Below are 15,357 nucleotides of genomic sequence, written 5' to 3'. Positions count from 1 at the left end.
CATTAAGAAACAGTGGCTTTATTCCAGTAATTCAAGTCATGCAAGAAAAACACACTCAGTTTTGGACCTTCTGTGTTGCTGGAGATCTAAATGCTGGTTCTGCTCCATCCATACTGGTGTTTTTGAAATTCTGGGACTCAGCTGTGTAGGACTGAGGGGTCCCTTTCATTATCTGGGTGCACTTTTTCCAGAGCTGGAAGGTGTTACCAAGCCAACCCTCAAGCCTCTGGTACCCTGTGACACCTTGAAGCCTGCTCTGCTGGGGAGCTCCATCCCTGTTCCCTTGCCTGGGATCTCCAGCTCTCTTTAAAGGACTCTTTAAAAGTTTATTCCTTCAGATGCACCCAGTAAAGTGCCATTACAGCTCAGCAGACATCAGGAGGAGTGATGGCAGTGAGAGGGAAGGACAGTTGTACATTCCCACTGAACTCTTCTGTACCAGAGTGGGTTTATGACACTTTTACATGGTCTATTTAAATTTGTCTGATGTATAAGGTGAGCTAGAGGCCAAAATAGGGGGCTGAGATAAGGCAGACCAGTCCCTTCTAGCTCTCTAGTTGTTGGGATGGGGAGTGTTTGACAGGTCAGTTTGGTTCTCCATGACCCAGCTTCCTTATCTGAGAAGTTGTTGCAGTTCCCTTGATGTGTTTGTAAAACGTTTTGAAGGGTGGGAGTGATGTGTGCTTAGGACAACCAGATTATATCATTACTGGATGCTACAGATTGATTTTTGCATTAAACATTTTCAAAACTAATGGGACTTCAGTGCTTTTGGTTTCATGTCATTTTAAAACACTGGCAAATGTGTATATGTAATACCGTGGAAGTCTATGTACCTATGAGTTCCTGTATTTTATAACAGGGAAATTGTTATTAATCAGAAGCTGGATGGGAAATAGATTAACAGGAACTAAATTCGGAGTGATGGTTGAAAACCATCTAAGCAAGAGAGATTTTTTCCTCAGTTCATTTGAAAAAAAGCAAACCAAAACCACTCCCAGAAACTCCCCAAAAAGAGTGAGGAACGCTTTTCCCTGCTAATTTGCAATGCCTTTCAAATGGTAATAAAAAAAATCAGGGATTTTTTTTTTTTTTTGGTCATAATACCTGTTGGCTTACCTCAGAATCACCACTTCTGTCTGGTATCACTAAACTTCCTAACCCTTTTTTCCTGTCTCCTTTCCAGAAAACAAGGAACAGAACTATCCTGCTGTGACTTATCTGTCTCTGAGTGTGGGCAGAGCTGCACTTCCCGACTGCTGTGAAGAGCTGGGCAAGGATGGATGGGACATAAAGTGAAGCAGAAGTCCTGGAGCCTTAGTCACCAGTCTGATGGACTTTCAGTAAGTAGGAGTAAGACTCGTTTCTCACTTGTTTGACGCACAAATAAGTTCAGTGGTGCATTATTTACACCTTTTTGCTAGTGCTGATAAGCAAATACCAGCATGGCCTTCCTGAAGTGTCACAAAGAATTGGCATGCTCCAGGTGCCAAGCAGCTGTTGAAATCTGCTCCAGAGACGTTTGCAGTTCAGTTTTGGGTGAGATGATGCCTTGAGAGATGGTCTAAAAAATAAACTTTCACTTTGGGCTGAATTATGCTGTATCTTAATGCAGCTGCAGTGGGCCCGTGTGCTGGCTTTTGCTCTGCAAGGTAGGGAAAGGTATTTCTCAGTGCTTGACTGAGGCACTTTCTAGGCTTTTTTTTCTTGTAGAGTAACATGAGAGGATTCAGTAGCTAGCAGTATTTATTAGAATGATGGCTTGTGGAGGTGTATAACCGCCTATTTTGGATCTGCACCAGCAAACATTTTGTATTTCTTGTGTCTGTGGCAATCGGTGGTTTTGCTCAATGTTAATGTTTAACTTCAAAATAAACTGCTGGATGCTTGAGACATTGGATGCAGCTCCTCTCTTCTACCCTGTTTGCAAAACTTCCCTATTGTTGTGGCAAGGTTCCCCTGCCGTGCTTCTCTCCCTGTTTTTGGTGCAGTGGCTGCAACACTCAGCCAAGAAAACAACTGTTTGGAGCAGGTAAGAGTGAAAAAAAATGTGGCCTGTGGGGGCTGCAAGTTGTGGTGTTCCCATGAATTGGTTGAGTTTGTATTTCCTGGTGCTTTGCTCATGTTCTGGTTTCTGTGGCATAAAGATACATGAGCAAGTGTTGAGAGAGGCAGGAGGACCTGAATTTGGTACTGACACCGTGTGGGTCACTGCCAGGATATTCTTTGACTCTCGTTCTGTCAGCGAGAGTGAGCACTGACTTGACCTTCTCAGTTTGTGCTGCCCTCGTGCTAATGAATAGCTGCCACTGTATAATCCTTGTATTGAGAGGCTGCTGAGATCTGATTTCATGCTGCACCTTGATTTGTACCCTTTCTTCAAATACTTCCGCTTGGTTCAAGAGTTTTTTCATTTGTTTTATTTCCCCCCTCTGCAAATTTGGCCTTTTTCCGAAGGAAAAACTGACAAGAAAGGTGGACAAAGCCTCCAGTTGTGATTGTTTCCTTTTCTTTTTTGTTTGTTTGTATAGGTTCACACTTTACTCCCTAACACTTGAATTGTTTCTGTACTGTTGACAAAGGAAAAATGACCTCAACTGTAGTAAGTAAACAAAATATTCACAATATTCCTCTCTGTTTTTTTTTCTTTTAATGCATTTTTAGTTCTTTACATGTAACAGCCCATTGAGTGATGTCCTGAGTAACAAGTCTTAAAACATGGAATACTTGTTGTGTTTCCTTTTTGGGAAAAAGATGCTGTGAGGCAGGTGTAAGAGGCTTGAATTAACCAACATTTCAAGTGCTCAGATACTTTTAGGGGAGATTTATGCTTTTGAGCATATGCTTTTGATTTATTTAAGCTTATTTTGGTGGGTTAGGTTAGCACGACTTCTAACTAGTTCTTAAAGCTCTTCCAGGATAAATATTCCACAACCTGTTGCAGGCCAGCATGTGTCAGAAATTGCTTAGGTGTACTTGGTGCTGTCACAGCACGAAATGGGGCAGTAAGCATTTGTCCTGGAGCTGGACAAAGGCTGTTACTTGTCAGCATTTCTTTCTGTGATGGTGCTGCCCACAGCTGTCCCTGCTGTTTATTTCTACCCTGTCAGACGTTCCAGGGCAAGCGTGTGTGCAAACAGCTTAGGAGGGCTGGGCTCAAGAATCCTTCTTAGGCTGGGTTGCTATGGATCAGGAAACTGATCTTGCCAGAGGTTTTCCAGCCTCACTCTGCATTATTTCTATTACTCAAAACGTGAGGTTTTAGGCATGTTCTGTGAATCTCTGTGTAAGCTGGAGTCACTAGTAAGTGTTCTGTGTGCGGGGTGTATTTCACAGAGTAAGGTTCTGAAATTTTGTCCTGATTGCAGCCTTGTTTTTTCACTTTCTCCTGTTTGCTTCCTCCCCACGTCATCCCTCAGGGTCCACCGCCATACTACGAGAATCGGGGCTTTCAGCCAGAGCCCATCTATGCCGCCAGGCAGGCAGCAGGTGCTAATCCATACCCACAGTTCTTCTCCACAAACGCTCCCTCAGTGCCAAGCTACGTCCCAAGGGTTGCCACCCACCAGTCCACCAGGCCAGTAGCACACCCATCCAGGAGAACGTGTGCAGCCAGTAAGTTTTGGGGGCATTTCTTCTGATTTTGGATGTGAGATCTGTTGAAGTAAGATTACAAAGGAAAGGGACCTTCCCTTCCAACTTGTGCATTGAAGGAGCCACTTTCCTGTGGATGAAGAAGGAGCAGCTGGCTAGGATGGGAACAGGGGTGTTTTGGAGGAATGATGGTGGAATGGAGAAAAGTCTGGCTGAAAATGTCTGATTGTAATGTCAAATAAATAGTGCTGGTGAGTGGAAATTGCCTTACTGGTAAACCTAATTTCTCTTTTCCCCCTTGCTTTCATTTCAGGTCTAAAGAAAACCATAATAATTTTATTATCTATATTAATAGTCATTTGTTGTGCAATTGCTGCTTTCTTCATCTGGTATTTTGGTAAGTTATTTTTTTTTTCTTCTCTCTTTTTTTTCTTTTTTTGTTTTGAAAGAAAAGATGTTGTAAGCTTTTTAAGTCAGAAATATCCATCCTTATGTTTTATGCTGAATTAAGGACAGGAAAGTCTTTGTTCCTTTTCTCCTAAGAGGTGAACTAATGTTGCTTCTTAATGGATCAGTTTTGTTTGTGGGTTGAGGTTTTTTTATGTTCTTTCTTTTTAACGCCGCTGTTACTTTCCAAATTTGAGCTTCACTTAATCTCAAGCGAAGGGAGGGGATTGCAGTAAGAGTGTGTACCTTAACTGCAAGAGTAAAAATGGTCAAGAAGTATTTTGTTTTAGTAAAATGGGATCTCTGTTGAAGCAGAAGTCATTTACATCCATTTATTTGTTTCTGGGGGGCTTTTGCTTTGAAAATGTGTAGATGTTGTGTGAGCCCAGCCTGTCTCAGCCCTGTAAGTTGTACCATGGATGTTTGCCTTGGAAATCATCCCCAGCTGGGGTGACTGAGCTCTGAAGCAGGGCTGGACCAATTCTGTTCAGCTCAGGTGAAGTTTGCCTTGTGCTGTCTTAATTTCCCTTTCAATGGAAGCTGCTTTTCTGAAAAAGCAGGAAACTAAAACCCAAATTGCTGTTTTAGGGAGCCTCTCCTTTCTGTTCTGCTCAGGAAAAGAGGAAGAGAGTTCTAATGGAAGATGTCCCCGCTCATTGCGTTGGGGCTGGACTAAAATGATGTTTAAAGACTCCTTCCAAACTATTCTGTGATTTTAAGGGAGTTCATTTAGAACTATTAGGATGACATTTTGTGTTCTTGGAGATGTTTTTCTGACTCATTTTGATTTAACCAGGGTGAGTGTAATCTTGTTTTAAGTGATAGCAAAAGTATATAATTGAGGCACTCACTCCCTTCCTCCTTTTCTAAGCGTTAACGCTTTGCCAGTGAAAAGTTGACCTTTCTGACAACTTAATGGTGCCTGATTATTCAGGGGAGGCCAGTGGCCAAAATCCAACCAGCTGCATCAGTGCCTTGATCTGACAAGCGATGCAAAGGACAGAGCAATAAATCTTCTGTTGTGGCAGGCTGGGTTCCCTCCCACCCCCGGGTTTAAGAGCCGCTTCCCAAGTTTTGCTCCATCAAAGCGGGAAGCCTCTTGTGAGCTGGGCACCTGGAGCTGATGTGCAGCCTCGTGGCTGTGTTTCTCTCTCCCTGCAGTAGAGAACCACTGTCTCAGCTCCCTGATTGAGTGTGGCTCTTCAGGGGTGTGCATGCCCCCCTCCCAGTGGTGTGATGGAGTGAGCGACTGCCCCAACGGGGAGGACGAGACCCGCTGTGGTGAGTGACAGCAGCCCAGGGCTGGGGGACAAAACCTGCATCAACTGCAAGAGCTTGGGAGCAAATTGCCTTGTCCACAGCTTGCCTAAGGCTGCTAAACAAGGCTGGTTTAGCTTCAAGTATATCTTTGAAATGGTTTAGGATGTGAGAGTACTTTGAAGGGTGTATAGAGATATTCAGTTTGTTTCCAGCCTGTTAGAAAAGTTGAAATAAAATGCCTGGCTCAGGGGTTTGAGCTGCCTTGACTTTGAGTCAGTTTTTTAAATATTACCTTTTAGTTTGAGTGGGGTTTGTGCAGAACTGCATCTAGCATTGTCTCTGGAAGGAACAGGCACTGTTGACTTCTCAGTAAGCTTCAGGTGCTAACATAAACCTGGTGGTCTTCAGTCAGGCTTGTCTTTTTCCATGTATCTTGTATTCCTCGTTCTGCCCTTAGTTCTTCAACTACTTCATAACTCATTTGTGTAAGAAAGCCTGGCCTGATCATTGCTTTGTACTGAAAAGATGCCAAGGGAGGCTTTAGTGCAGAGCTGAAGGTAGAAGGTGGAAACATCATTGACTTGTCCATTGCAGAGGTTTGGCATCTTGTGTTGTGCCAGTGCCACACTGGAAAACTCCAGCTGTGCTCTTATTCCCTCTCTGTAAACTTTGATTCAGCACATTCTCCTGCAGGGTCAGCATTTGCTGGCCTGTGCTCTGGAGCTGTTCCACTCCATTTGGTTGAATAATGGGTTCTTGGAGAAGCTTGTTTCAATCCATTCTTTTGCTTGAACTATTTTTTATTAAATTCTTGTGCAAGTATATACATAATGGGACGTGGAACATCAGAGCTAATTGATCCTGGTTACATACTTGCTCTACAAGTGCTTCTCTAAGGAAATTTATTAAGAGATAATAAAAAGTATTTTTCAAGAGATCATATTTTATTTATACACAGTATGTGACATTATAAGAAATATATGGTAGAACAGAGAAAAGATAAGAAAATTTTGACTATTGCAACCTTTCTCAGTGGTAGAATATAAAACAGAATTTTGAGCATAAAAGCTGAAACGAAATGATGAACCCTATCTTGTACACTTGCATTTTAAAGCTGGTAGTTCTTTTAAGTTGCCTTACATGAAAAGAAGTAAGTCATTGCCATATTTCTGTCTACTGGATATTCATGCAGAATTTGAGTAGAAGGCAGCATCAAGTTAACATCAGTTCATGCATGAGGTGGATATTATGGGTAACTACTTCCAAGTAGAGAAAGCAGCAATAGTGTGTGGTGTTCTTGATTTCCTTTTTTTTTTCTTTTTCCCTTTCTTCCTTTTCTGGCAGTTAGACTTTTTGGACCAAATTTTATCCTGGAAGTTTATTCACCTGTCAGCAAATCCTGGCATCCTGTTTGCCAAGATGACTGGAATGACAGCTATGGGAAGATTGCATGCAAAGACATGGGCTACAGTGTGTAAGTCCAACTTCTGTCAGCCTTTGCTCAGACACAGAAAGGTTAAAGTTCCCTTCTTGCCATTTTTAATGTGTCTGAGACTTTGCCGTGCTGTGAAAATGTGCTGGCAAAGGCCTCTCTTCATCTTGCCCTGTTACACGAGGTGCATACTCGTCAGCTAAAAATATTATTTTAACCTAGTGACTGGTGGGAAGTGGAACTTGACAAATGTTTAAAGAATCTGAGACTCTGGCTGAGCTGCACCACCAGGGTTCCGTGTTTGCTTAAAAACAAAAATAAATATTTCTAATGTCATGTCAGAAGCTGTAGTTTGGCACAGCTTATTGTTATCATTTGTTTGAAAACTGAAACCACTGTTGGGCTTCACAGTGGACTTTCTGTTTTGCAGAGATACGTATTTCTACAGTCGTGGGGTACCACCTGAAGTCAGCTTTAAGAGCTACATGAAGCTGAACACGAGTGCTGGGAATATAGACTTGTACAAAAAGCTGTACAGCAGGTATCTTTGTTTAATACAAGCCTCTCTCCTTCCATCAGGGTCTCTTCAGAGGCTGTAAGAGCTGTAGCTTCTGCCTGCAGCACAATGCAAGCATGTCTTTCAGTGGGGGTTGTTGAAAGGAAAGAGACTTTTGTTTTTAATCTGATTGCAGCAACTGTTCTTCTTTCTTCTGTCAATTTTCCATCCTCCCTCTCCTCTTCTAAAAGGAAAAATGTCCCATCCTCTGTGCTGTCTGGAAGGTTGCCATATCCAAGGTAATTTTCTAAGGCTCTCTGACCATCAGCAGGAGTTTGTGTATGGTGACAACAGCTACGAGCTGTTTGTGTATGGTGACAACAGCTACGAGCTGCAACACATTCACAGCAGCTGGCACAGCCTTTTTTTCAGTCACATGTACAAACAGCATGCAAAAACGGATCTTTCACTGGGGAGAGTATCATTTTTATTCTCATTAAACAACTCTGAAGTGTCCAGTTTCAAAACTGCTGGGCCTGCAAACTTCCTGCAGCTCCCTTGTTTAGGTTCTTCTACAACGACTTCCTAAATCAACTCAACTTTCTCTCATGCTGTTCTTCATCTTGCTTCTCAGTAGGCTTACAAACCTTTTGTACTGGTGTCTTCAGCTTCCCATAGGACACTTTTGGTGAATGCAAGGCATGGTGGAGGCCAGATGGTTGCGGGTAGGGTAGCTGGAGAGAGTGAAGAAAGGAGGGAACCCTCTGCAGGAAGATGAGGCTGAAGGCAGGGCACGTAGCTGGAAAGGGTAGGAAGCAGCTGGAGGGTGGACTTTGCTCATCAGTTCCTTCACTGAGTGCCTAAGATCCTGTTTGTTTTTTTTATTTCTCCTGCAGTGATTCCTGTTCCTCAGGAAACGTGGTTTCTCTGCGCTGCATAGGTAACTCACTGGCTTTTTCAAACTTCTGCGTGTTCACGCTTTGAAATGCTCTGTCTGGGGAATCCTTTTGGACCTGTGGCATTAATTGCTGCCTTTGCATGGGCAAATGGTTTAACTCTGCTTCCCAAGTTTCAAATAGTGCAGTTTAAGGGGCAGGGTGGGACAGGAGACAAGGAGGACGTTGGATCCCCAGTTGGTTTTGTCTTTGCTCCACTGGTTCCTTTAAATGACTTGTGGTGAAGCTCCATATCCCTCACCCAGCAGCTGTGTTGGGATGTCCGTGGCTCTCCAAGATTCAGTAACTGGGTGGGCAGTGCCCTCCTGATGGTAATGGCTGTCCTGAAGAGTCTCCTGGCCATTGGCTGCTTTGTTGCACAGCACAGAGGTGTCTGAATTGCCAGAGATTCCTGAAAGGTGTAAAGAGTTCGCGGTGAACCAAGGGCAGCAGCTGCCAGATGGTGTTTGCAATTTAATGGGGCCTGGGCAATGGCAGACCTGGGATTTGGTGTCAGGGCAGGGGTTGGAGCTGGGGTGTGCCCAACAGGTCAGACACGTGCTCCCCTCTGCCGGGGAAGCCTGAGGTGCAGAATCCATCTCCCAGCTCACTCTTTAATTAACCCCTGTGTGTCACTGACCTTCCAGAGTGTGGCCTGTCCAGTAAGAGTGTGAGCATCATGAACAGGATCGTGGGTGGCAGTGGGGCCGTGCTGGGGCAGTGGCCATGGCAGGTCAGCCTGCACGTGCAGGGCACCCACGTCTGCGGGGGCTCCATCATCACCCACCACTGGATTGTGACAGCAGCACACTGTGTGGAAGGGTGAGTTCTGCTCTCCATGGTTATTTGCCTTTCTTCAAGCTGAAATGCATAAATTTATTCAATTCTCCCAGCTTTCCCCTTTAAAATTGAATTCCTCCCCCCTGCCTGGCATGCAGGTGCTGGGCACAGTATTTTGTCTCTGTAGCAGTGTGGGTTTGAAGTATTAAGGGAAGATTAATAGGAGGCTGGCTGCAGCTCATCTGTCTGCTTTCTACAGGAACTTTTATTTTATTTTTTGTCTTATTTGCAAAATGAAATTGGTGGTGTTGAGCACAAATATCCACCCACTTTAAGATGTAAACTCAAGGCAACAAATTTAATGCCAGCCAGTACAATTTCATGAAGATGTTGAATTACACTGTGAGAAAAGCCAAAGGAAACTCCCTCTCCCAAATTCTCAAATATCACACTCCCGTAGATATGATCAATTTAAAGATGCCTGTGCCATTTATTTCTCCATATCTTCCTGCCACAGGGCAGCAAAGTCCAATTCAGTACTAAATATAGATTTCTATCTATCCAAGGAGCACTTTGTGTAGCCATCAGGAAAAATAGCTGGTGCTTTGTACATTTTTAACCTATGAAGGAGAGTTGAGGGTGCTGTGGTGCCTTGTGTAAAGGGCAGAATTTGTTTAAAAGGTGCTTAAAATTTGCATCTGTTGGAGGGAAAGCCCACAAAGCAAAAACATTTTTAAAGGTTGGTTGGCTGGATCACAGGCTAAGGCAAGGAAGAATATTTGCCCTTAACCTTGAGAAAGGAATGCAAGTGTTGATTTCTACCTGGAGATCTTATCCCTCTGTTGTTGTCTGGATTTGAGCTCTGTAGTGTGCAAAAGCTTTGGGAATGGCAACCAAGCTGCAGCTGGCACAAAGCTGGTTTTCAGCCTGATTTGGGGTTTTTTTTGGAGGTGGGATAATTTGCAGCCACTACTGCCTTGGCACTTCTCACGGACGGAGTTTTAGCACTTGTGGCAAGTTTTCTATTAAGCTTTTGTAAATTGTGCTGGAGCACAAGAGGCTGCTTAAATTGCATCTAGCAAGCATGCTTAACATTAAAAAAACCCTCACCAAAACCCAAAACCAGCCAAAAAGACCCTGGCATTTTCAAGATAGTGAAATTCTTCTACTAGATCATGTTTTTACTAATTCTGGCTTCTGCTGATACCGCTGACATGTGAGACCTCAGAAATACCTGCCTGATCCCTCAGCCACGGAAATCAAAAGACTTCAGTGTTGCAGTCTCAGACTTAATTTGTTGTGCTGAGTGATTAAGGGGATGGACAGTGATAGTTAACCCATTGCAAAGATTTTTTTATATATATATTTTTGAAGTTAAAGCCAAGCTTTCCTCAAGTTACATGTCTGGGAATTTGTGTCTTATTCTATGCATGTGCATTTTTGGTCACACAAACATTTGACTACAACTCCTGAAGACAATTTTTTGAAGGTCCTAATCCATGTCTTGTCACCATAGAAGAAAACCTTCAGACCTTTTCTTTGTTCTGTAGGCGATTTTCTGACCCACACAGCTGGAGGGTTTATGCTGGGATTCTGAATCAGGATGAGATGCTCTTTAGAAGTGGATACAGAGTGCAACAGATAATTTCCCACCCAGATTATGACACAGACTCTAAAGACAATGATGTTGCCCTTATGAAGCTGGAGACACCACTGAGTTTTACTGGTAGGTATTCTGCTCTTCTTAAGGGAAAAATCCAGTGGCAATGAGCACATCTTTTAAAACTTCTGAATTTCATCAAGAAATCCTTGTAGGTACTTATGGGAAGAGCACAAAATGACCCTAGAGACGGAAGGGCACAGCCTCTGATTTCCTAAGCAGGATTTATTTAAATCTATTACATGGAGAGGGGGTTTAGGCCCATCTCAATAATGTACTTTTACCCCAGAATGCTGTATGGTTCTTCAGTTTAGCCACTGCTATATGTGCAGACAACTACAGGTGCAGTGCTGGAGCAGCTGATTAAATCCCAAATCAAGTCAGGTCAAATGATGGTCATAAAACCCTCAGAAAACTAAACATTACAAGAAGTTCCTTCCACAAAAACAGATGTAAGTTGTTTGTAAGCAATGGGTACAAAATAGAGCACAAGCCATTACTTCAACTCGAAGTGCTTTTTGTGTACAGGCCCTTTGTGTTTCAGTGCATCAGCTTAAAGCTACCAGGAGTAATCTGAAAGGGATTTTCTGCTGCTGAGAGCAGGGAGGTTCTCTGTTTTCCAGGTTTTTGTGCTTCACACTTCTTGTATATATCAGTACTGAATCCTGCTTGTCTTGTGATTATTTTCAGCAGAGTTTTGCAAAGAGAATGCAGAGCTGTAGTTTTCAGAATTTTTCCTTCATCTTCTACTGCTCAGAAGAGCTGGTGTTAATTGTTCTATTTAACCTCATGAATTAAGCTAGAACTTTTAACTGCTTGTTCCTCACTTTGAGGTGAAGATCAGGTAGATTTGAGGGGAAGATCAGGTATCCTTCAGGGAAAGGGCAGCTGGTAAACTTTCTGCTGCTGCCTGCAAGGAATGTAAAGTACAGAGGAAATGCATGGTGTGTAAGCGGTGGCTGTTCAAATTTATTCTGAATTCCGTCTGAACATCTGTTATTCTGTTTGTTTTTCAGAAACTGTGAGGCCAGTTTGTCTGCCTAATCCAGGAATGATGTTCCAGCCTAACCAGCAGTGCTGGATATCAGGATGGGGAGCAGAGTACCAAGGAGGTAAAGAGTGCTTCTGGAATTTTTTGATCTTTAACATAAACTAGTCCTCTTCAGCCTACAAATAACTGCTGCATGGGCTGATGGGGCAGTTTGAATTAGATCTGTTGATACACTATTTTTTCACCTGTTTTACAGCATCCAATATTTACCCAGGGCATTCTGTCTCAAAGCAAGTTGTGATGTGTTGCACTCAGCAGACTGAAAAGGACCCTCAAATCAGTACTGGGGGCAAGAAATGCTCACCCAGGAAATAATTCTGTGCCCCTGCTGGCAGGGCCACCTCTTCTGCAGCAAGGGTTGCTGTGTGCCAAGAGTGTCCTGTGGATGTGGGAAAGGGCAGGAGCTGCTCCTTTCCACCACCTCAGGCTGAAACAGCACAATGCAAGTAAATTTGCAAGAATGGGAAAAGGAAAGGAAAGGGGTTTTTTTTTTGTATGAAAAAGGTACTGGGGGAGGTCCTCTTGACCTCTTGTAGACTTCTTACATCTTAAACTTCCATCCAGCTGCTTCTAGGAGGTTTTTTCTTCTTGGCTGCTGGGATTTTTTTGTAACAGCAAGGTAATGTGATGCTTATTCTAATTTTGTCTGTTTGTGCATATTTCAATTCCAGGTAAAACATCCAATAACTTGAATTACGTGGCGGTGCCCTTGATAGAACGTTCGAGGTGTAATGCTGTTTATATCTACAATGGCATGATTCTGCCTACAATGATCTGTGCTGGGGACCTAGCAGGGGGAATTGATTCCTGTCAGGTAATTATTCCTAAATAATAGCTAATAATGATCTGATTACTTTTGAGGCCTTGCTAGTAGGCTTTTAAAATTATCCATTTATCCATTTCTCCATTTCTCCATTTCTCTATTTCAAATAAATCACATGCCCCCCAAAAATGAAACATTTGCATAACATCTGGTTGGGCTTCTTGTTCCTTTGGTGGTGTATCCTTTTAAAGAGGAGAGCTTTTGTTTCATCACCTGAATGGCTGCCAGTGCTGAGTTCTCACTGAATTCCCAAAGAGGATGAGGCTCCTTTTTAATGCTTCAAGGATGGTTTGTTACCTGGTACTTGAAAGTGATCAAATGCTCCTCATAATCACAGCGTTATTATCATTATTATATTATTAATCACAGTGTTGTGCTTGTGAACAAGAAAGTCAATAATGCCAATCTTACTTAGGGGGCTCTGGGCAAATTATTTTCATCCCTATTGGAAGCAGACATCATTTAATACCAAAATCACCATCACATTTTTTTTAGTGACTCCCTAAATGGTGGGTAGATTTTTTTTGAAACCAGACCTGTCTTCCTGGAGTGGAATGGGTCGTGTCTTTCCTGGTGGCTGTGTCACTAACAAGGTGTTTGTGTCCCGTGCAGGGTGACAGTGGAGGTCCTCTGGTGACTTACCACCACTCCGTGTGGTGGCTGGTTGGAGACACCAGCTGGGGCACTGGCTGTGCCACTCCCAACAAACCTGGGGTGTATGGAAATATGACTGTGTTTACAGACTGGATTTATAAAAACATGCAGGTAAAATAGTCTGAGTTTTTTCATAAATGTAAAGGCCTCACATCCTGAAATGTGGTTTTGCTTAAAAGAAGTTAATAAATACATGTGATTTGCATGATAACTTAGCTGTTCTGTTGGGAAGCATCTGAGCAATTGTTAAGACAGAACTTGAACCATTGTTTTCTGTTTTGTTTTGTCTTTTAAACAGGCAAACAGATGACAACTCTCTCTTTGCTAATCGATGTTCCTGAGGACAAGAATATATGAAGCCATGGGGGCCTGGGATATTTATTCACTTTGCAGTTGATTTCATTTTTCCTCTTTGATTTTTCTTTTTAAAAGTAACATGAAGGATTGCACACTTGGTTCTGTGCTGGCTACAGTGACTGATCTTAATCAGTGAAGGATTATTACAATGAGCACCTTTCTTCTCCTTGTGGTGCCTGGCAGAGTCATTCTGTCAAATGCTTGCAGAAATGCCTCTCCCTTGTTGAGTAACTTTCGCTTGATAATCAGGCTTCTAATGACAATTTAAATCACAATTTAATTTCAGATTTTGTTAGCGGGATGCCGAGACAGTTGGTTTAGTAGTTTTTAAATTAAATGTTAAGTAATGTGAATGTTGAATTTCCGAGCTGCTGGTTGGCAATTTAAAAAGAAATGAATGTTTTTTTAGTATAGAATCATAGAATGGTTTGGGTTGGAAGGGATCTTAAGGATCATCCAGTTCCAACCTCGCTGCCATGGGCAGGGACACCTTCCAATATCCCAGGTTGCTCAGATCCCTATCCAACCTGGCATTAAACACTTCCAGGGCTGGAGCATCCTCAACTTCCCTGGGCAACCTGTTCCAGTGCCTCACCACCCTCACAGGGAAGAATTTCTTCCTAAAATCTAATTTAAATGTGCCCTCTTTCAGTCTGATGTCACTACCCCTTGTCCTCTCACTACATGTCCTTGTCCAAAGTCCCTCTCCAGCTCTCTTGTAGGCTCATTAGGGACTGGAAAGGGTGCTAAGGTCTCCCCTGAACCTTCTCCAGGCTGAACAACCCCAGCTCTATCAGCCTGCCTCCACAGCAGAGGTGCTCCAGCCCTTGGAACACCTTTGTGGCCTCCTCTGGACTCGCTCCAACAGGTCCATGTTGGAGATCCCCGAGCTGGATGCAGTATTCCAGGTGGGGTCTCAGGAGAGTAGAGGGTGAGGGGTATATATGAAGGGAATTTTTCATGCACTACAGTACAGGTACAGAAAAAAAGAAAATACTGTCTATTCAGGTAGTTAAAAATCCTCAGGATCTCAACACAGCCGTCATCAAAAGTCAGATTGTTGCAGTCTGGCTGCCTCAGTCCTTACAAAAAGTGCTGTTCTGCCTTAAGCTGCTCTGAACCCAAAATGGGCGAGGCCTGCTGCTGCTGTGGATGTGGGATTTGGACAGGGATGCCCGGGACAGGGATGCTCTGGAACTGCAGCAGGAAGCAGTGAGCGCAGTCAGTGCTGAGCTCCCTGGCTGAGCACATCAAGGGTGACTCTTGACCTCTCCCTGCTGTGAAAGGTGAAGGGCAAACATTTTCAGCCAGGCTGTACTGCACACACACACACACAGAGACACACACACAGAGACACACACACACACAGACTGGATGTTTTCTACAAGGAAACAGAGCTGCGTTTCTGCAGGACGAGATGAACTACCTCATTTGCTAAATTTGGCTTCTGATTCCTTAGAGCTCTGCTTTATGTATCTGCCTGGATGTTTGTAGCAAAATGTAATTCATATCCAAGTGCCACCTGAACTAGGATTTTGAAAATAATTTGTAATCATGGTAGAGGATCAAAAAGCCATATCAAGTCACTTTGTTAAGAAGGATAAATCTTTATTGAATGAAATGACTCCACTAGTCTTGTTTTCTCTTTTGGTACTGAAATGCAATTATCTTACATGTAAACACTGCACCAAATAAATTGTGGTTTTGTTTTTTTTTTTTTTTTTTTTACAAATAGTTTTCCCTAGTTGTGTTTTATATCTGTTTACTTGGAGTTTTCTTTGGAAGCAATTGCTGGATTCAGTGTATGAAGTGCTTTGAGAATCTGACTGAAAAAACCAAAACCGACAACGAACACACAAACAAAAAAA

At 43.0% G+C, this 15,357-nt stretch overlaps 1 protein-coding gene across 1 annotated transcript; it reads left to right on the top strand.

The window, feature by feature from the left end:
* Window positions 1–1,154: 1,154 nt before the first annotated feature.
* TMPRSS2 (transmembrane serine protease 2) lies at window positions 1,155–15,213 on the top strand. Its single transcript, XM_042033502.1, has 14 exons — window positions 1,155–1,343; window positions 2,532–2,602; window positions 3,420–3,615; window positions 3,908–3,991; window positions 5,203–5,322; window positions 6,646–6,775; window positions 7,164–7,274; window positions 8,126–8,169; window positions 8,812–8,986; window positions 10,495–10,670; window positions 11,621–11,716; window positions 12,327–12,469; window positions 13,091–13,243; window positions 13,431–15,213. Exons 2-14 carry the CDS (start codon window positions 2,588–2,590, stop codon window positions 13,440–13,442), a joined length of 1,455 nt encoding a protein of 484 aa, XP_041889436.1. The 5' UTR covers window positions 1,155–1,343; window positions 2,532–2,587; the 3' UTR covers window positions 13,443–15,213.
* The last annotated feature ends 144 nt before the right edge of the window (window positions 15,214–15,357 follow it).

Source organism: Corvus kubaryi, unplaced genomic scaffold (assembly GCF_017639235.1).
Source record: "Corvus kubaryi isolate FWS band 111438036 unplaced genomic scaffold, C.kubaryi_AGA036_p1.0 133, whole genome shotgun sequence".
Classification (NCBI taxonomy): Eukaryota; Metazoa; Chordata; class Aves; order Passeriformes; family Corvidae; genus Corvus; species Corvus kubaryi.
This window is presented reverse-complemented; position numbering and strand designations above follow the sequence as displayed.